Below are 22,079 nucleotides of genomic sequence, written 5' to 3' on the forward strand. Positions count from 1 at the left end.
CTCAAGAAGTTGACAAATGCTGAAACAGGTGACCTAACAGGCCCCTAAGAAACCTCCTTGAGTCTTTTCTCCGAGAACTAACAATTATCCGTTGCAGGCTATTTGACCAAGAACCAGGATGGAGGTTGGGGGTCAAGCGGGGCACACACACCCTGGTCAGAGCCTGCAGGGCAGACCCTGCTAGGCCGGAGCGGAGAAGAGCCCTATCTGGGGCAGGCCCAATGGGGAGGAACTGTGACCCAGTGGGCGAGCCTGTTCCCAGGCACATTTGGTCCCCTGTGTGGTCATCTCTGCTCAGCATGCAAACAGCCCACTGCACCATAGCCAGCTCTCCCCCAGGGATGACGGTGGGAGGCTGGTAGTCGATGCCCACCTGCCAGAGAAGGGGGAAGAGAGCACTCTGTGAAGCTTCTGTGAATCCCAGAAATGGTGACTGAATCATGGAAACAGACGATGCACAGGTCCCCTCTGGTGACCCAGGAGAAGACTTGGTTCACCCTGCAGTCTGAGCCCTTCTTGGTGCCAGGCAAGGTGCCAGGAGAGCAGGGTTTTGGTTTCCAGACAAGGAAAACAGGGAAAGAGGAGCCTGAGTCAGCTGCCCTGGCTGGGTCCTAAGCTGCCTGAAGGGCTGTCTCCCAGCAACTGTAAGGTGTGATCAGTGTGCAGGTGACAGCACCGTCTTCCTTCCAAAAGGGACACTGCCCTAGATTCTTCATATGTTATTTTCTCCACAGGCTTCAACAATATGGGGATTAATTTCTGGCTGAAGGGTCTTCCACCCCAACAGATGCAGAGTACACAGCTGTGGTTGTATCACGAGGGAAGATCGTACCCCTGCTTTCCCTCCTAACGAGCCAGCCTGTGCAGAGTAGGTGACAGATACATTGTCACAGGTCCTAGGACTGCTGCTCCCACTGTACCAGGAGGTGGTCTATGTGTGTACTGAGTAGGAGGAAGTAGGTGATGTTCTAGGGCTGGGACCAAAGGGGAGGCATTCCAAGTTTCAGATCCAAGGGACAATGTGACCAGAGGTTTTGGCAGCAGCACACAGGGTCAACTGGAGCCAGGGTCAGCAAATGTTGTCTGTAAGGGCAAGACACTACATAGTCTAGGCTGGGTGGGTCTGAGCTGGCAGAGGAGGCATGAAAAGGCTCAGGAAGCACAGTCCTGAGGGGAAGAATCCACAGGGTTCAGTGACCCAGGACTGGACAAAGCTGGAGAGCGACAGCAAGGTGTCCATCCCGTATCCACTGGAAGGTGGGGACAAACTGCAGTCTGAGGCAAACTCAGGCCAGAATTTCTAGGCTTCCCAAGAGAGAAATAAAGATGTTGCTATTTTCATCACAAAAAGATTCATGATAGTTTTTCTTTAAGTCCAACACTGCACAGGACATTGAAATTGGGTGTAGTTTCTACCCTTATGGAATGAAGGAAGATTCAGTGATGGCAATCAGTTGACAGTAATTCCCCAAAGATCCACATGAATTACCCAAATGCCCTGACAATGCCCACGTTTCCCAGTCCAACCTACATTTCCCACACTAATTCTACCACTTAGAAAAGGGAACAAAAAGCCTTCAAAAAATTTTCTATTCTGTTAAAAAAACAACTCTCACCACAGATCTACGGTGTGATGACTCAGGAAGGAAGTTTAAAAGATGCCACTGAATAAATGATGACTGTGGTCCCCTAAGTTATGACCAAGAGCTGAGCTGCCAGGGAACAGGGGAATTCTCTGCAAAGGGGCAGGGTTTGCTACTATACAAAAATTAGGTTATTTTAAAACTTAGAAGTGATGTAATGGCAATCGTAAACTCCACATTATGGCTAGTCATGTAATTCCCTGAAGCATATAGCAGTTTTTGACTGTGTCCTGACCAAGGAATAAGGTAAAAGGTGATGGAGTCAGGGAAGGAAAAGTGGACTAGGACACGGGTCACCATGGCCCAAGCACTGTGGTCACTGTGTGTGTCTCCCACTAGGTCTATCCTCTGTTCTCCATCCAGCTCTGGGCTCCCGGGGGCTGACCCATGTGGACTGCATCAAAGGGCTGCCCTGCCCTCTGGCTTCCACTTGCTTCGGCCAGTGTCAGGCAGCAGCAAGAGAGGGGGAGGTCAGAAGAAAGTGTGGGCAGGGTGCTCCCTCCCTGGCCAACTGCCATGGGTTGTTGGAGTCCCCTTACCAAGGCCACAACTCTCAGCAGTCAGTGCTCCTCATGAAGTTACCCTGTCAACTTCCAGTGACCACTCCCTCCCCTCACTGCTTCAAGCCTAGGTGATGGCTCCCAGACATCACACATGCTGGGATACTGCACTGCCCTTTGGTGTTTTCCTGAAATTCTGCCCATTCCTTTATGAATAGTTCCTTTCTAAAGATGCTGCACAAAGTACCTATTTCTGAAAGTACCACCTCTTTCCTGCTGTGAACCTTAGTGTACGGACACTAACCACTTGTTCAGCTGTAGACACATCATCCTTATGATACAGAGAGAAACTCAAATGAAATTCAAGGTGTCCCGCCCACCCTAAATTCTAATGCCCAACCCCAAGAACTTGAAGTCCTGTTGTCTTCTATACAAGCACCAAATCTCAGAGTCGTCAGGGCATCAAAGATCGACATAATCCAGCAATCCCTCCACAGCATCCCAGAAGGAAGCACTGAGTTCCAGAAAGAACCTCTCCAGTGACGAGGAACTCACTCCTCCAGAGGAAAAATTCATCAACACTCTGGGAAGTGCTTTGGAATCCAGCCAACCACACCATTTTCAAATCCATATTACTCGTTTGCCTCACTTAAATCCAGACACCCTGTATGTCACAGGATGTGTTTCCCAGGAGGCCTGACGTGGCATTCCACTCCCTCAGCCCCCGGATGATCAGTCAGCTCTGTGACCTGGGAAATCTCCAATTTCTTCATTTACAAAGTGTGGGCTGGGGAGCCAAGGGGTCTGAAGGCCGGTTCCATCTGACGATCTAACCAAGACACTAACCAAAGCGGTCAGGAAACTCATCCCTAGCTTTCAACAGAAAGCCTTAATTATAAATTCATCACCAACCTCACCTGGATCATTAAAGTTTACATTTCTTTAGTCAGCTGTATCTCCTCTCTGGAAAAATTATTTATTTGTTTATTTATTTATTTATATTTTTGTAAAGATTGGTATCTCAGCTAACATCTGTTGCCAATTCCTTTTTTTCTTTTTGGGCTGCTGGGCTGACGAGGACTGTCCTGAAGGGGAGACAGGAATGCACAGCCACAGTAACTGAGGGCCCTGTCTTCCGGCACCTCCACTGGGATGGGGGTTCAGGGGGCGGTGCTGGGACCTCGGGTGGCTCCAACGTACAGGCCTGGTGGTGCCTCTGCATTTCTTCTTTCTGCCAACAGTCCCCTGCCACTCCCTTCCCAGACCCTGTGGAGATTGAAGGGCCCGGAGTTTCCCCTGTGTTTTCAAGGCATAAACACAGGCCAGTGTGTGGTGTTCAATGGGACCCACAGGACCTGTGAGATCCAAGGCTGGTGCCCCGTGGAGAGCAACACTGTGGCGGTATAAGTGTCCCTGACACGCAGGGCAGGGTCCCAGGACCAGCAGAGCCTGCCCCTTACCTCCCCCCACCTGCAGGAAGCCCCTGCTGGTCCAGGCTGACAACTTCACGCTGTTCATCAAAAACCCTGTCACTTTCAGCAAGTTCAACCTCTCCAAGTAAACATGGCAGGTCCTGGCTGGCCTCAGATCCTCCTTGTCCCTTGCCGGGCCTGACCCCTGACCTCACCTATCTCAGGTCCAATGCCTTGGAGACCTGGGATGCCACCTATTTCAAGCAAGGGCCCTGTGACCCACGCTTCAGGCCCTCCTGCCCTGTAATTCCCCTTTGGGGACCTCACAACCATGGCTGGAGGAATCTTTGAGGACCTGGCATTGTGGTGGGTCTGTTGGGGGCAGGGATCTGGCAGGGCTCGGGGAGAGAGCTCCCTGGGCTGGTGGAACAGTGACGCGCTGTGTGCAAGGCGGTGCTGTGGGCATCCACCACTGCTGGGATTGTGACCTGGACGCCAGGGGCTCTGACTGCCGGCCCCCCGACTCCTTCCAGCTGCAGGAGAGGAGCTACAACTTCAGGTGTGGCCCCACTGCCCACCTGCTGCTCCTCAGCCAAGTCCTCCCCGACCTGTCCTCTTGTGGCGGCCGGGACAGACCACACCTGGTCCGTCTCTTTGGACGGTCTGCTGTGTGTGTGACGGGGGCCCCAGGGCAGGAGGGGTGCTCTCAGCTCCAGGTCCCCCAGCACAGGCTCTGTCCAGCCTCCCTCCTGAGCCCTTTGGCCTCCACCCCACCTGTCCCCACACCCCTCCTGCAGCTGGGACCCCCTACCCCAGCCCCTCCTCCACTCCACCCTGCCTCCAACATCTCCCTCCACGCCACAGGGGGCTTTATTTTTCACTTTTCCCTTAAAGTTTTTTCTGAAAAATTACAAGAATCTATAGAAAACTCCAAAGATTAGTACTGTGAAAACACATATAGCCTTCATCTGGCTTCGCCAGGTTTGTTTTTATTTATTTTTTTTTTACCATTTTGTCCCATTTGCTTTCTCTGTCCTCTGGAGTGAGCTGTGTATATTTAGATTTCAAAGGAAACTGCTGGAAAGCAAGTGGCAGATATCCAGACACTCACCCCTCTCAATGCTGTCCTAAGAATAAGGACCTTCCCCTGGTGACCGCTGTCCTCTTGTCACACTCAGGAAATTTATCACTGGCAGACAAATCTAACATTTAAATTTCCCCAGCTGTGCCAATAATAGTCCTATTTTTATTTTCCGATCCAGGATGCACTCAAGGATCTTGCCTTGCATGTATCATCATACCTTTGAGTCTCCTAAGCAGACATGCACATAGCCACCAGACCTGGAGGGGATGCCGCTTGACACTGCTCGCTGGGGCTGGCCTGGCCTGGCTTAGCTGACCTCCCCAGCTCTTCACAACCATGTGGGGCTGGACCTGCCCACGCCCTGCCCCCTCCCCTCGGTGCTCTCCCCGCCCTATGTCTCTGCCTCGAACTCCTTCCTGACGCCTGGAAAACCAGCCTGACAGTCTCCCGGCAGGAAGCCCCTGGTTACCAGGGGAGTGAGTCCCCTCTCTGGACCCCACAGCCCAGGCCTGCCCCCACTGCCCCCACCCCACTGACAGCGTCTGTTTAGGGACCCTTCTGTCCCTGTCCCCTCAGCAGGCAGGGAGCTTCTGAGAGGCAGGTCCCAGCTTGCTTGTCCCCTGTGTCCTCAGCAGTGACACAGGGCTGAGACCCAAGTCTCAAACTGGGGGTGGATGGAGTCAATGGATGAGTTAGATGAGGCCTGTGAGGGCCGGGCCAGCCCAGGAGTCGGCAGAGCAGGCCAGTAGACTCTCCTGCCCCCAGGACAGCCACTCACTCAGGGAGGCCTCAGGTGCAGAGGATCCCCTTCAACGTCCTGGTCTCTAGGCAGGTAGGGGCCAGGTTGGGGTGGGTGGGGAGGCAGGGGAGAAGGGTGGAAAGAGGCGATGGCCACAGTCAGGGAGGCTCAGCCCAGGTCTGTCTCAGGCAGGGAAGTTCGGGCCACAGCCCATTCAAATGATTTGAAGTTCGCCACCTGTGCTAAGCTCCTGTGATCCTGAGGACCCCGTGGCATGGGCAGGCCTGCAAACCCAAGCTGCCCCAGATAGAAGGGGCTGCCATCCCCTCCAGCCTCCTGAGGAGGTAGGGGAGGACAGGCAGGCCCCCAGCGGTCCTCATAGACTGGTAGCCTGCTCCATTTGACTGGGCTCCTGGGCTGGGGCCTGGTTGAGGGGCTGTAGGGCCTGCACCGTCTCCTCCAGGCTGCCTTGTGTGGCAGTCAACCCTGGCAGCTCCTGCTGGTTCTCCTTGCTGTGCCTGATGCCATAGCCAAAATACGCCACAAGTCCTGAAAGGGTGGCACAAGCCTGAGGGGCAGGTCCCAGCCCAGCTTCCCTGCTTGCTTCCTCCTGCAGCCAACCCAGGGTCCCAGCCTGACCCCCACTCACCGATCAGTAGCCAGACGGACAAGCGCAGCCAGGTCAGGTAGTTCATCTGCAGCATGAGGAAGATGTTGAGGAGGATGCTCAGGGCTGGAGTCAGGGGCACCATGGGAACCTGAGGGGCAAGGGCAGGGCTGCTGGGATGCAGGGAAGGGCTGCTGGCCTGGGGCCTGATTTCTCAGGAGTCCATGGAGCCTTTCTCTGCCTCTGGGGATTCTGGAATCAAGGGCCCACTTGCTATGCAGAAAGAGGGGGATGGAGTACTGGCTTTCCCCGCCCCTTGACCCTGGTGCATCCTGCCACAGCAGAAGAGGAAGGGGCGAAGGGAGGCGGCTGGGCTGAGAGTGAGGGGTGCTGGCTGGAGGAATTACCTGAAAGGTGTCCTCCCGGTGCTGTTGCTGGTGGGCCCCCAGGACGAGGAGACTGAGCAGAAACAGGACAGAGCTGAGCAGGAGCAGCAGGGTGTGGCCCCAGGGTGGGAGGTGCAGGGCCGAGTCCCCAAAGATCAGCCCGCAGTCCAGAATGATGGCTGAGACCACCAGGACACAGAGTGCCCAGGCCACGGCGACTCCAGGTCTGCACCCACTCATGAAGCCAAGGAAGGGCCTCAGGGCTGGTCGCAGCTGCCCGGGCTCAGGGGCTGAGGGGTGCTCAGTGTCCTCCAGCCGTCTGTGTCCTGAGGAGTCCTCATACCCCTCAGCCACAGGGCCAGGGCTGACTGGGCCCAGGGAACTAGATGGAGGGGTCTTTTGGAAGCGTAGCACTATAATGCTGGTGGCCACGAAGGTATAGTCCAGCAGTGTTCCCAGGGACAAGAAATGGACCAGTGCCTGGAGGTCCAGCAGCAGCGCCAGGAAAGCCATGAGGACCCCGAACACCAGGATGCTCACCATGGGCACCTGCGTCTGGGGGTGCATGTAGGTAAACACCTGGAAGAAGAGCCCATCGGCGGCCATGGCATGGACCATGCGTGGCAGGTAAAAGAGGTCGTTGAGGAGGAGAGTGTTCATGGCTGTGGCAGAGGGTGGGAGACTGGTCAGCATGGTGGACAGGCCCCTTGGGCCACTGCTGGGGACCAGGGCATGGGTGGTCCCTTGGGAACAGGGGCATGAGTCTATCTGGGCTCTCAGAGTGAGCCTGAGTATATGTGGGGTGCTGAACTGTTCCCCCTCGCCACCCAGGAATGCGACAGCCCAGTTTAGGTGACAGACCCACTGGAGAATCTGATGAGGGCTGAGTCCCTCCACCAGGCAAGGACCTGGCAGCACATGCCAGAACTGACATTCTGTGTACAATTGGGAGGGGCAGTGATTAGGTCCCTCCCAACAATGCTGGGTGGAGAGTCTAATCATTATCACCTTCCTGGACCCAGGATGCAACTGAGAACGCAGGCCCAGAAGGAGGTGTGTTCCCGGGGAGGCTTAGGGCAGGGTCCCACCACCCTGTCCCCTCCCTCCTTGCCCGGAAGGACCCCTTACCGCAGACGGAGCCAGCTGCCACAATCAAGCCTGCCCAGTTGTAGCCCCGCTGGTAGAAGGCATCAGCGAGTGCTGAGTCAGGGTCCAGGCTGTGCCATGGCACAATGAGGGTGAGGACAATGGAGACAAGGATATAGCCACCAGCCACCAGGCCAAGTGAGATGGTGATGGCCATAGGCACGGCCCGCTTTGGGTTCTGGGCCTCCTCGCAGGAGACTGCAATGATATCAAAGCCCACGAAAGCATAGAAGCAGGTGGCGGCACCGGCCATGACACCAGAGAAACCGAAGGGCGCAAAGCCGCCCTCCTCAGTGCTCCAGTTGTGCGGGCGGGCCAGGACAAACCCCAGGATGATGATGAAGAGGATGACGACCAGGCTGACAGCAAGGAAGATATGGTTGAGCCAGGAATAGATGCGGCATCTACAGGAGATCAATGCAGAGGCCAAAAGTGTGATACCAGAAGCCAAGAAGTCCGGGTACTGGGCCAGGAAGGGCACTTGCCAGATGCCCACATGGGCCACGGTGAAGCTGCGGATGCGGTGGCTGAAGATGGCATCCAGGTAGCCACTCCAGGCGCGGGCCATGACGGTGCCACCAACGAGGTACTCAAGAAGCACATTCCAGCCAATGAGGAAGGCCCACAGCTCACCCATGGACATGTAAGTAAACAGGTAGGCAGAGCCTGCGCGGGGCACACGTGCCCCAAACTCCGTGTGGCATAGAGCTGCTAGCAGGGAGGCCAGAGTGGCCACACAGAAGGACATGAGCAATGCAGGGCCAGCCATCTCCTTGGCTACGGTGCCTGTGAGTACATAGAGGCCCGAGCCCACCATGCCACCCACACCCAGCAGGGTCAGGTCCAGTGTGGTCAGGTGGCGCTGCAGCGATGTCTCTGTGGTGGACTCCTTCAGTGTCTTCAGCCGGTTCAGCTTCTGCCAGAAGCGCGCCAGGCTGGCGGTGCTGGGCAGCCCCCGGGCCATGGTGGGCGGCTGAGAGGAGCACCAGCTGCCGGTACCTACGAGGGCCAGAGCGGAATGACAGGATGCTCATAAGGGTCCTGACAAGTCTTCAGTCCTTGCTCTGACCCTGCCCGGGGGATCCAAGCCTGGAACTACTGGCTGGCTGGAGGGCTGGGAGGAAGCAGGGTTCTGGGTCTGCCAACAGGGTGGGCAGGAGGTCACCGGGAAGCATGGAGATCCCCTTGGCCTGCCACCCAGGCAAGGGAGGGAGCCTAGTGGAGCCTGATTGGGGTGTTTGGGACGGGCCCTGAGGGTGGGTAGGGGGCAGCCCCAGGGAACCCAGCTAGTAACTGCTCCAGTGGTCTGGGATCCCAGAGCAGGGTGGAAACCTGAGGCTTCCCAGAAGCTGTGCCAGGGCTCCAGGACCCAGAACAGGAGCTCCTCTGTGGCCCTGGGCATAGCCCAGATGGCCACCTGGCCTCAGACAGCAGCATTCATCCCCCCATGCCCTGTCCCGCTGGGCAGCTGTATCAGTGCACCCCGCTGGGAGTGGGGGGGCACCCTGGGTCCTACGTCCTGCGCGTGTACCCTGACATGCTGCTGCTGCTGCACCACTGCCTGAGCCACTTCCTCCGTGCTCCTATCCCTGAACAGACGTTTCTCCAAAGAAGATATACAAATGTCCAAGAAGCACATGGGAAAATTCTTGACATCATTAGTCATTAGGGAAATGGACATCAAAACCACAGTGCGATGCACCCCCTAGGGTGGCTACAGCCAAAAGCCAGAGAAGAACAAGTGTTGAAGATGATGTGGAGTGATTAGAACCCTCATACACTGCTGGTGGGAAGGTAAGATAGCGCAGCTGTTTTGGAAAAACATTGGGCAGTTCCTTAAAATGCCAAACATAAAGTTACTGTATGATCCAGCCATTCTGTCTCTAGGTGTGTACCCAAGACGTGAAAATATGTGTTCACACAAAAATTTGTGCATGGATTTTCATAGCAGCATTACTCATAGTAGCTCCAAAGTAGAAACCATCCAAATGTCCATTTACTCACAATGGATAAATAAAATGTGAACTGTCCATACAACGGAATATTACTTGTCCATAAGAATGAATAAAGCAGTGATACGACATTAATGAATTTCTTTTTTTTTAAAGAGTGGAACCTGAGCTAACAACTGTTGCCAATCTTTTTTTTTTTTTTATTCTCCCCAAAGCCCCCCAGTACATAGCTGTATATCCTAGTTGTGAGCGCCTCTGGTTGTGCTATGTGGGATGCCGCCTCAGCATGACCTGATGAGTGGTGCCATGTCTGCGTCCAGGATCCGAATCAGTGAAACCCCAGGCCACCGAAGCAGAGTGTGCGAACTTAACCACTCGGACACGGGGCCGGCCCCTGATGAATCTTGAGAACACTGTGTTAAGTGAAAGGAGCCAGTTACAAAAGACAACATATTGTCTGATTTCATTGATATGAGATGTCCAGAACAGGCAAATCCATAGAGACAGAGAGTAGATTAGTGGTGGCCAGGGGATGGGGGAGGGGGAATGGGAAGTGACTGCTAATGGATACAGACTTTCCTTTCGCGGTGAGGAAAACGTTGTGAAATTAGATCCCAGTCACGGCTGCACAATTCTGTGGATGTACTAAAACTCACTCAAGTGTACATTTTCAGTTGGTGAGTATTATGGTGTGTGAATAAAGTTGTTGTGAAAATAAAAGATAAAGCACCAAACCCTTTCCAAGAAAGAATTCCAGGGGCCAAAGGGCTGAGCACCTGAGGGAGATGAAGCCTGGTGAACAGAGGAGCAGAGTAAGAAGTCGGGGACCACTGTTTCTCCCAGGCTGGCCCCTTGTGCTTTACCTGATTGAGGATATGAAATGTGCAAGAAGACAGAGTCTCTTATGTCTAAGGGCTCTAAAATGGAGCTGGGAAGCCACGAAGGAGACGGGTCTTATGCACGTCCTCATGGAACAGAACCTGAACCTCTGAACTGGGTGATGCTGCAAGACTCCTGCAGCTCGTCACAGTGACGGAGGTTTGCTTCCCTCCAGCCAGCCTTAGCAGTCACTTATTTTTTAGCCAAGATTAGCTATCTGCTCCCAACCCTAATCAACATTTTTAGTAATGCAAACCTCCCTTCTGTGCCTTTAAAAGTCCCTGACTTTTACTCCCTACAGGGACACTATTTGGGTTTCTACCTGAGTCTGTGGTCCCCGAATTGCAATTCTCTGATCCCCAAATAAGCGCCTCTCTGCCCCTCATTTTGGCTCTATTTTTATGTTAACATACATGGTGTCAATAAAGTGGAAGTTGAAGTGATCTCACCTTCGTGGACCGGCCTCCCCTGGAACTGGGTACGGTAGACACATGAGCCATGTGGGGCTCACCGTTTCCATGGATCACCGACCCTTCCAATTGGAGGTCCTCTCAGGTTCTGACCTCCCTCCATTTGGTTGAAGTCAGTGCTTTTTTTGGGATTGGGGTGACCTTCTAGGAGATGACTGTCTCAGTCTGGTGTGGAGGCCACTGCCACAGGATGGCACTCCTCAGCAAGTTTCTTCTTTGAGAGGTGAGCACCCTCACTAAATTGAGGGATTTCTCTGTTGTCATTCTGTAACTGTGGGCCCTCCAGGACCAGCTCAACTGAGCCCATCTCTTAGCAACAGAGTGATAAAGAATTGCCTTTCAGAAAATCTGCAAAGTCACATAGCCAGGGCATGTACAAAAGAAGAAATGGTGACCTGCAACGACCTCAGAACCAAAGATCCTCCTTCCCACAGAACCCAAGGATAGGGGCACGACCAGAAGTTGAAAGTCAGACTTATCAGAAGCAAGGGGTCCCTCATTCCTGAAGATCTGCTGTTAAAATTCCTTCCCCACTTCATCAAAAATGTTTAGAACCCCAGCAAAAATGTTTAGAACCCTGTCATAAATTTTTAAAACCTTACCATAAATGCTTGAAGCTCACCAATCAAAGCCTGTCCCACCAGCGTTTCCACATGCCAGCTTATTCTCCCTAACCTCTTAAATTTCACCCCAAATCCTGTAGTGGGGAGACAGAGTGATACTGGCTCATCCCAAGGTTGACATAAGGGAAGCCATATTGTAGAGAAGAAACCATAGTGTAACTTTGAATGACCTCTGACTAACTAACCCAGCTGGATATGCACCCCCCAGGAGATCTTCCTGCTCTGTAGATTTTATGACCCCTGCTTGTGCAGGTACCTCCCAGCTGCAATAAGACAATAACTTTGTTCTTTGGAGTCCCTTAGTGATGACCCCAGACAGAGAGTCTATCTTGTGTGGCTACTCCCAGTCGGTAACACCAGAAGGTCAACATTCCTAACCCCTCCCCTGTAACCCACTGGCCTATATAACTGCTTCAAGACTGTGCCCCCTTGAAGATGGTTCTTTTGGGCATCAGTCGGCCATCTTCTGCCCTGTTAACAAGCTGTAGTAAAATGCCCTTTCTCTGCCACCATCTTGTCTCTTTTTTTTTTAAGCGAGGATGCCCTGGTTTTTGTTTTTTTTTTTTTAAAGATTGGCCCTGAGCTAACATCTATGCCAATCTTCTTCTTTTTTTCTTCTTCTTCTTCTTCTCCCCAAAGCCCCCCAGTGCATAGTTGTATATTCTAGTTGTAGGTCCTTCTGGTTGTGCTATGTGGGATGCTGCCTCAGCATGGCCTGATGAGCAGTGCTAGGTCCGTGCCCAGGATCCAAACCAGTGAAACCCTGGGCTGCTGAAGTGGAGTACGTGAATTTAACCACTCCGCCATGGGGCTGGCCCCACCTCTTGACAACTGGCTTTTGTCTTGCTGTGAGCAGATCAGCAGATCGTGCAGTAACAAGATCTGAGGGCACAAGCCCCCAGTCTCCCTGCAGATCAATCTCACAGAATAAAGCTGATCTCTTTTCCAAAGGCTGATGCCATAATTAATTGGCTTGCTTATGCGCATGGGGCAGAGAACCCCAATTTTGTGTGGTAACAATTCCTGTCTGTGTGCTTTTCTTTTACTCGAGACTTTCATTTTCTAAAGTTTCCTGAAAGTTTCTCCCTCAAAAATTCCAGCTGGTCTTATGTTTAAGAACTATGGTCCCTTCTCTTGTACCTTTCTCTCTCAATGGAACCAAAATTACTAAGGATGATTTAAAATCACAATGGCAGCAGAGGAAACATTCTAATGACATAAGATCATTTCAAAGGTGCACTTAAAAGCAAGGGTTCAAAATTCTAAAATAGCTTCATTGAAAGTTTTATTGCAAAAAGCCAATGAAAAATTAAAGCTCTAAGAGGGACCTAAAAGAAAAGACTACACAACCGTAAACAGAAGTCCACCAAGTTAGTGGCTCTACTGACACCCTCTTATCTACTCTTGCAGGAGGGCCCCCCGGGGGGGACCCTTCCGGAGTTGATGAGTCTCTGAGGGTTTTCCTGTAAACTTCTATGTTATTCTCTTAAACAGCCTAGGGGAAACTAAAATTAGAATCAGTGAGGTTATTAATATTGCCAGAAATATTTACTGTTTGTTGTGGCTGAAAACTAACAAGATATTTATAAGGATTTCTGGGGGTTGTTTTTTTTGGTAGCTCAAGGGTCAAAAATTGGCTAAATTAAAAGCTGATATTCAGAGCCTGATAGAACATTTTTTTTTTTAATAGGCTTTCTTCCCCAGGTGTTACCACGCAAAATTCTTTCCTCAGGGTTCCTCTTCCACAAACTTTCTATAATTTTCTTTGTTACATTCAGAATTTGTCCCATGCTTTCTTTCTTCCCTTCTAGTACTTCAGGACAAATTTATCTTTCTTAACAAAACAAACAAAAATATTTCCATTCTTGGGGCCAGCCCAGTGGCACAGCAGTTAAGTGCGCACTTTCTGCTTCTCAGTGGCCCAGGGTTTGCCAGTTCGGATCCTGGGTGTGGACATGGCACTGCTTGGCAAAAGCCATGCTGTGGTAGGCGTCCCACATATAAAGTAGAGGAAGATGGGCTTGGATGTTAGCTCAGGGCCAGTCTTCCTCAGCAAAAAGAGGATTGGAAGTAGTTAGCTCAGGGCTAATCTTCCTCAAAAAAAAAAAAAAAAAAAAAGACTGCATGTGTGCATCATATCCAATGCTGATAACTGTCAGGACATGTCCATTTTAAGCAAATCAAAATTCTTAAATAAGCTTTCATTTACCAAAAATTATTTTTTATCATGTTAACTTGAAAGACATTTGGGTTAGTTTCTATTACATTTAGAAATAATTTATATAAGTGCTTACTTGAAGCCAATTGAATAGAGCTCCTTAGAAACTATACCATCAGGAGGTGCGACGTCACATACACATATAAACATATAGACATACACACACAGAGACTCCACAGCATTTGTTTTAAAATTACTGACATGAATCAGATACAGTAATCCAACTCTCCCTAGATATGAATCCAAATTTCGTTTTAAGCTTTTTACTAATATTTGTGGAGAAGACACTCAAGATGCTAAATTTTTGGTGAGAGTGCTCTTATGGCTATTTTTCTTTCCTTTTTCCGTTTTTTTCCCCTTCACTTTTAGGAATTGGTGATGGGCTAGATATTTCCCAGAAAATTTGTCAGCCCTTTGAGATAAGGGACATGAGTGGAATCTGAACTGCCTCTAGAGCTGCATTTCCAGTCTTGCAAGGATTTTTTTTTTATGACAGTTGCTTTTAATTCTTCAGAAATTGGGCTGTAACTTAAATGACATTATAGATTGATCTACTTGTCCAACTACATCACAGAGACAAAGAGAAACTGCTCACATTTTCTCCATGATACAATTTCTGGGGCATATTTGCCTTACCAGTTTCTAACCTCCCAATATCTGGGAGCATTTGGAGAGGAACAAGGGAGGATTTGGGGATTGGAAAAAGGACAAGTGAACTTTGAACCGCCTTCCAGAGCCATATCTCTGGCCCTGCAGGGATGTGCAAGACAAAGATGGTTGTTTCCAGTTCCTCAAAGAGCTGGTTTACAGTCTGAATGATAAAAGAGTTTGACCTACCCTTTCAGCTACATTTTTCCAATTGCTTCTTTATATCGGGGAGATTTTTAATTTAAGATGTTTATCAAAAGATTTTTATGTTCTAAAACTTTAGGGCAATGTATCACACCTTTAAAAAGTCTGCACAAGGTGTTTAAAAAGGCCCCTTTCCTTAAGTGCACAATTCAACTCTAGACCAATTTACTCTGGGGGCGTGGAGCTTTCATTAGCATCTGTAAAGACACAAGAAGAAGCTGAGACTCCAATTTTGATTAAATTCTTAAGATTAGTCATTATGAGAGCTCTCTAAAATTATTTCCAATTTAGAAGTTTTTCCAATTTATGGATCCATCCTCTGACCACTGATGAGCAGGATCTTAACAGCAACTCAAACCAAGAAGCATTTATGGTTTAACTATGGACACAAGAGGTGTCCTCAAAAGAGAGTGAAAAAGAAGCAGCCCTAGGGGTTCAATCTGCCTAGGGGCAGACTTTTTAAAGGTGTGATACATTGCCCTAAAGTTTTAGAACATAAAAATCTTTTGATAAACATTTTAAATTAAAAATCTCCCCGATATAAAGAAGCAATTGGAAAAATGTAGCTGAAAGGGTAGGTCAAACTCTTTTATCATTCAGACTGTAAACCAGCTCTTTGGGGAACTGGAAACAACCATCTTTGTCTTGCACATCCCTGCAGGGCCAGAGATATGGCTCTGGAAGGCGGTTCAAAGTTCACTCGTCCTTTTTCCAATCCCCTGTGGCCAAGGGGTTAAGTTCGCACGTTCTGTTTTGACGGCCCAGGGTTTTGCCAGGACAAATCCTGGGCACAGACATGGCACTGCTCATCAAGCCATGCTGGGGTGGCATCCCACATGCCACAACTAGAAGAACCCACAACTAAAAATACCCAACTATGTACCAGGGGGCTTTGGGGAAAAAAAGAAAAAAAATAAGTAAATAAAATTAAAAAAAGAAGCAGCCCTCACAAGATCCAGAAAGTTCACTTCCAAAAATAGCCCAAGAAAGCAAAGGCTTCCGCTGCACAGGTGGTGGTGCACTAACAAGCAATGAAAGTTGAGACGACAAAGGCCCCCAGTGGTCTGGGACGCCTCCTGACCAACTCCCCTGAGAGCTGATAAAGCCAGACAAAGAGAGTACATCTCAGAACCGTGGTCTACTCAACTGGCCACCAAGATGTACACTGGGACACGCATGCTCCAGATGACAGAGACCAGAGGTCATAAAGCCAAGCTCTCAAGACACAGAGCAAGACAAAAGAAAAAAACCTCATCTTAAAAGTCTTCTCCACAAATATTAACAACAACAACATAACTTTTAAACAGGTAATCTTAAATTGTTCCATCTTCTAGAGACATAATTATTTGTAATTATGTTTTTATGTATGTACGTTTTTATTATATGTAATTATTGTAAACTACTGTTTTGTATTGTACCTGATTCACAGCTAAAAATTTTTTTTTTGAGGCAGATTAGCCCTGAGCTAACTTCCGCACCAATACTCCTCCTTTTGCTGAGGAAGATTGGCCCTGAGCTAACATCTGTGCCCATCTTCCTCTACTTTATATGTGGGATGCCTGCCACAGGATGGCTAGATAAGCAGTGGGTAGGTCCACGCCCAGGAACTGAACCCGCAAACCCTGGGTCGCCAAAGCAGAGTGTGCACAATTAACCACTATGCCACTGGGCCAGCCTGCCCAGCTAAAATTTTTTAAATGAAAGCTTTAAGATCTCTGTGTCGGTCTATATACATGTATGTACATTATATATGTGTGGAAGGGTTCTACCTCCAGATGGTATTAACAAAATTAACTTCTAAAAAGAGTTCTATTTAATGAACTTCAAGTCACAGCTTATATAAATTATTTCTAAATATAATGGAAACTAACCCAAATGCTTTTCAAGTTAACATGATATAAAATAATCTTTGGTCAATAAAAGCTTGTTTAAGTTTGTTGGTTTAATGAAAACAGGCATGTCTTCAGCGTTACCAGCACTGGATATAATGGAAACATACAACTTTTATTCTATCTAGGTTATTAATCAGATAAGCTCATTATCACTGTTACAAGCTTTGTTAGCAAGAAAAATTAACTTAAATTGATAGCTAACTGCCTTAATGTCTCATAAAGTTTTCATGAATAATCTAACTATGATTGTTAAGAATAAATGAATTACATAGATGTTAATGAAATAAGGAGTTTTAAGTACAATAATTATGTTTTATGGTATGTGTACTTTAAAATAGCTTCCCCAAATCTTTTGGTAACTTGAAACCTTAGAGTTTTGCTAAAGGAAAGTAAATGATGGAAAATTCATTAAATATCTGGAAAAGATACAACAGATTTTCAGAAAAGATAAAACATGAAACTGTTAACTACTGAACAGGAGTTTATCTACTTTTGGCTTCTTCTTACAGAAAAACTAAAAGATGTTTGGGTCTAAAAAACTTATGCTATGAGAAAATGTATGTTTTCAGTAAAAGAAGGTATAAGAAATGGAGATATTTTTGTTAAGAAAGTAAATTTGTCCTAAACTAACACTGTTATGGGAAAGAAAGGGCAAATTCTGAATGTAAAAAAGAAAGTTTGTGGAAGAGGAACCCTGAGCAAAGAGTCTTGTGTGAGGTCGAGCTGGATAAGATTGGAATGAGTTGAATTAAGTAAATGAGTTTTAATATCAAAAATAAGCTGGTGCAAAATTAGAATTTGGTTTTCTCTCTGTGCTTGTTATAAGGACAAGGTTTCTTGGGTTTTTAATCTACTCCTGATTAAGAGATGATGAAAAGTTTTTCTTTCCCTTTGAGTACTCTGCCTAAAAGGCAGGGATTTTGTGTTTTATCAAAACAATTTCCTGTGCTTTATGTTAAACGCTGAGTCTTTCCTACTCTAGAGAGCTAAGCTTTTGCAGCTATGTAACCTTCTATATTTGTCTTTGAAATCTTTTCTGCCATCTTGGTTAATAAGATAACTAAATATTAAGTTTCATAGTGATGTGTGATCCTATTTAGGCAAGTATCTTAAGACCTTCTTTGATATTTTTGACAAACTTCCTCAAATCAGATTCTAAATGAAGTCTTTTTGACCTCTAGCTAACATTGGGATTTTTCAAAGGATCCTTGAAACATGTCAAAAGATTGGTTTTCTCTCCTTTTAAAAAGAAAGATATTAAACTAATTAGGCTTATCCGATATGTTAAATTACATGGGAAACATTGTCAAACAAACAATTAAGCCTTCTTTATGTTATGTCTCTACAAGTATATGTTATGAGTTCCAGAAATTCCATGAAATTCCTGGGAGTCTAACATGTCCTGGGATAAAATGCTGTCTGTCATCAGAATTGAGGCTCACACTAAACATCAGGAAAGCTCCTTAGCTGACTTTCATGCAAAGGCAGCAACCACAGAATCTACAAAGATTGGCACATGTGGATGAAGTCCATTCTGCCTCTGCAAAGAATAGTCCCTCACTGCCAGACTTCTGCCATCCTGACATCTTTACAATATGGGGACAGTCTGCTCCTGAATCAGGGAAATGAAGGTGGGTAAACAATGGCTGTAAATTCAACGGTCAGGGCTATGGAAAACCCAAGACAGCTGCTGGGCTCTTCCCGGCTGTCCGGCAAATCCCATTTTTCAGTTTTCACATTGCCTCACCCCCCATAGGAAAAAACTACTTCTCTCCCAGAGGCCTCACAACTCCTCCCTCCGGCTCCTTTGAGCACCTGCAGCTGCACTTCATTCAACTGCCACTTCCTATGACTCATCAATATGTTCTTGTTATTGTATGTGTTTTCTGGATGGGTTACAGCCTCTCCTTTGCCACAAAGCTGATGCCCTCATGATGGTAAAGAAACTGCTAGAACATGTGCTTTCCCCTTGGGATGTACATTCCACAACCTCCAGTGACAAAGGCACCCACTTCAGTGGGCAATCATAGGAACCTTAACAAAAATTCTGCAAACTTCTTGGGATTATCACTGACCCTATCACCCTCAATCACGAGGCAAATCAAGAAAACTAATGGAAAAAGGGATTCAAGCAAAGAAATATTAAATTACACAGGACTACATGAGCTGAGAAAGATGCTCTAATGTTTTATTTTTCCAGATTTAAAGAAACGTTTTCTCTTAATCTGTCAACAATTTGGTAAGACAAACCTTTGTGAACAAAGATGAAACACTGACTTTTTTCTCCCTACCTGATCCCTCCAGAATTCAGAGAGTCTCAGTAAGCATTCTTATTTTCACTTTTATAAAAAATCAGGCCAGGTTTTTAATAACAACAAATTAGTTTTGCCATGATTATCTTTGGCAAAAAAAAAAATTGAGGATAATTGTAGAGGGAAAAATTATGTGTGCACCCTTATACAAATTAGATTCTAGTCCTGTTAATTGTCTTTGAGGTTTGTTATATACCATGGACCGGACTCCCCTGGCCTAAGGCATTGCCTTGGGTCTTGCCGACTGTTGGCTGTGCCCTCTTTGGAAAATATGAGTTAACTCCATGAGACAGTCACCAGCAGATCAGCATCTGCTGGCACACAGCCTTCTGCTGCTCCCCCATTGCCCTATGTGCGTATGACCAGCTACTGTGAGTCTCTATGGTCTTATGCTCATTCCCATCACCAACAGGTTAAAGACTCTTTCCCAGATTCCAATTTAAAGGATGCTGTTGGTCACTGTCTAGAGCCTGGTGACTGGATACGCTAGAAGCATCATCAGAGGAAGACAGCCCTGGAGCCCCACTGGAAAGGACTTTACGAAGTGTTCCTGACCACTGACACTGCTACAGAGCTAGAAGGCATTGTATTCTATGTGCCCCTTTTGGGTACATCTTTGTGTGTGATTATTATGGGAAACACTGGGCTTATGAATGTCTAGATTCATAAGCTGGCATACGGCAGGAAAATGCCTTTTAGGACACCACAGTATTCTATTTCAAGCTCTTGTTATAGAAGGAACCCAACCACAATCTCATAGGTCTAGGTGAGACTTGGAGACCCCCTTTTTACACCCCAACCACTCTCCATTGATTACTACTGCCAAAGGCTCTGTCCTTTGGATTGACGTTGTCCATTACAATCTGTTGATAAAAAAATGTATCCCTAACCATCGATACACTGGAATATTCTACCACTTGAACCCTAGCTCAACAACAATGATCCCTGGATTCCCAAGGATGGGTTGTACTAGATAATCGAATGGCACTCAACGATCTCCTCACAGAACAGGGTGGCATCTGTGTCACAGACAACACTTCCTGCTGTACCTGCATCAACTCTTCTGATGATGTTGAGTTAGAACTCGGAAAAATTATAAAAGGTGCACAAGATGACTGCAGTCCAATGTCTTTCAATGACGCCCTCTGGATCCCTGTTGATGTTTTCAGCTGGCTTCCGTCAGGCAGAGGTGCTTGGATGAGACCAGGACTTCAAATATTGTTTATGAGTATTATTAGCATTTTGCTATGTGTACTTGTATTTAAGCTTCTTATGCTACTACACACTCAGATCTGCTCCAGAACTTCACCAAACACCAAGATTATTGTCACTCAACATACTGAATGATGGATAAGTCTTATGCACCTGAACCTTCAGGCAACCGGATGAAATTCCCAAGAGTCATTTTCAGACCGCCTCCTTGTTGCTCAAATATGGCCTAACCCTTATGATGCTGACTCCTTGGAGTAACCATTGGGAAAAATATACTAATTTCCCCCTGAAGTGGGACATGACTCTCTGGGACAGGTCCATCCCAGCAGTGTGGGACTAAACAAATCTATGGTTGATCAGTGATGCTTTCAGAGAAAAACCTCAATCAAAAGCGGGAAAATGTGAAACGTGAAATAAAATGGAGTCATATATGTCTAAGGGCTTTAAAATGGAGCTGGGAAGCCATTAAGGAAATGGGTCTTATGCACATCCTCATGGAGAACATGAATATATATATATATATATACATATATATATATATATTTTTTTTTTTGGCGAGGAAGAGTGGCCTTGAGCTAACCGCTGTCCCAATCTTCCTCTATTTTTGTATGTGGGATGTTGCCACAGCACGGCTTGATGACTAGTGTAGGTCTGCACGAGGGATCAGAACCTGTGAACCTGGGGCCAAGGAACAGCCCCTCAAACTTAACCACTACACCACCAGCTGGCCCAGAACATGAACTTTTGAACTGAGTAACACTGGAAGAAACCTGCAGCTCATCACAGAGTCAGACATTTGCCTTCCTCTGGCTAGCCTTGGCAATCAATTATTTTTGGCCAAGATTAGCTTTCCGCTGTGAACCCCAACTAACATTCTTTGTAATGCAAACCTCCCCCGTGCCTTTAAAAGCCCCTAACTTCTACTCCCTAGCGGGACACTATTTGGGTTTCTACCTGAATCTGTGCTTCCTGAATTGCAATTCTTTGAGCCCAAAATAAACACCTCTGCCTCTCATTTTCGTTCTTTATTTTTAGGTTAATCGGGCCAGTGGTGTGTCTGAGTCCCGCTTTCTGTTTTGACTGGAGCCAGAATACCAGCAACAGCTGCAAAGTGAATATGCGCCCGATTTTTCGATTTGTTCTCTCTTCTACACTAACCTGAAAGCTCACCGTAAACGACTCCTTTGCACAGCGCTGCCAAGACTTACTTAAAATCACCGCGGAGTTTCCAGCAAGATATAGCTCTGCTAGTGTCTCTGGGGCGTGTCTCCCACACTCCCTAAAAAACGTCATTACTGATCCCACCTCTGAGCGCCGGCCTACACAGAGGCTGACCTGTACTGTAACCATCACATTTACACCCGCATTTAAACACGCGAACATGTACAGGCCAGGACCGCGCCAGGCCTCCCCCCGGCCGCTCCGAGGGCCGAGCGCGCTCCGGCTCGGGCTCACCAGCATCCTGTGGGGGAGCCTCGGGGTCCCCTCCTACAGACGGGGAAACTGAGGCTCGGAGAACTCGAGCCACACGGGAGGAGGGCTGGGGCGGGCCCCCACCGCCGGCTGACCCGAGGCTCCGCTCTCTCTCGGAGCTCCCGCCCTCCGGCCGCTCGCCGCGCGGTAACCGAGCCCCGCCGCGGGGCGCGGAGGCGGCAGGAGGGCGCTGCCGGCCTGGCTCCCCGCCGTTCCAGCCCCGGCGCGCGGGGGACCGAGACGGCGCCGGCGAAGGTTCCAGAGGCCGCCAGGACGCGGGGCGGTCCCGCCACTCACCTGTGGGGTCCGCAGCGTCGCTCGCCTCAAGGATGGAGTCCGCCGTTCGGGTTCTGGGCGCCGAAGTGTCATCATCAGGTGCGCGAGGCGGCACGTCCCCGGCGTAGCGGGAAATCCGCTGCAACCGTTGGGGGATGTTACCCTAAAAGGCGCGGCGCCAAACCAAGGCAGGCTAGGTATGGGTACTAACTCTGACTGCGCGTGCGCAGTGGGGGCAGCTGTGCCCCTTAGACACGGGCTCACGCGCTGTATCCGTGGCAAGGACTACGAGTTCGCGGAATGAGGCTGTTGATTCTGACCCTCGAGGCAGGCCCCCTCGTGGGGAACCGGCGCAGAACAATTACACAGAGTGTGTTGACTGCCCTTCCTCCCACAGGCATTT

At 48.5% G+C, this 22,079-nt stretch overlaps 1 protein-coding gene across 5 annotated transcripts; it reads right to left on the reverse strand.

Annotated features, from left to right (window-relative positions):
• Positions 1–453: 453 nt before the first annotated feature.
• Positions 454–21,895, reverse strand: LOC106844809 (cationic amino acid transporter 4-like). Of its 5 annotated transcripts, XM_070516202.1 has the most exons (6): positions 21,698–21,891; positions 7,500–8,516; positions 6,912–7,033; positions 6,393–6,444; positions 6,028–6,136; positions 4,377–5,927 (listed from the first exon to the last, which is right to left on the reverse strand). In XM_070516202.1, the coding sequence occupies exons 2-6, from the start codon at positions 8,479–8,481 to the stop codon at positions 5,621–5,623; spliced, it is 1,572 nt and encodes a 523-aa protein (XP_070372303.1). In that variant the 5' UTR covers positions 8,482–8,516; positions 21,698–21,891; the 3' UTR covers positions 4,377–5,620. The 5 variants fall into 5 exon arrangements, with proteins under 5 accessions (XP_070372300.1, XP_070372301.1, XP_070372303.1 ...); XM_070516199.1 differs by lacking the exon at positions 4,377–5,927 and adding an exon at positions 454–3,409 and having other exon boundaries at positions 6,393–7,033; positions 21,698–21,895; XM_070516200.1 differs by lacking the exon at positions 4,377–5,927 and adding an exon at positions 454–3,409 and having other exon boundaries at positions 6,028–6,073; positions 6,393–7,033; positions 21,698–21,880.
• Between the last annotated feature and the right edge of the window lie 184 nt (positions 21,896–22,079).

This window comes from Equus asinus, chromosome 8, assembly GCF_041296235.1.
Source record: "Equus asinus isolate D_3611 breed Donkey chromosome 8, EquAss-T2T_v2, whole genome shotgun sequence".
NCBI classification, from domain to species: Eukaryota; Metazoa; Chordata; class Mammalia; order Perissodactyla; family Equidae; genus Equus; species Equus asinus.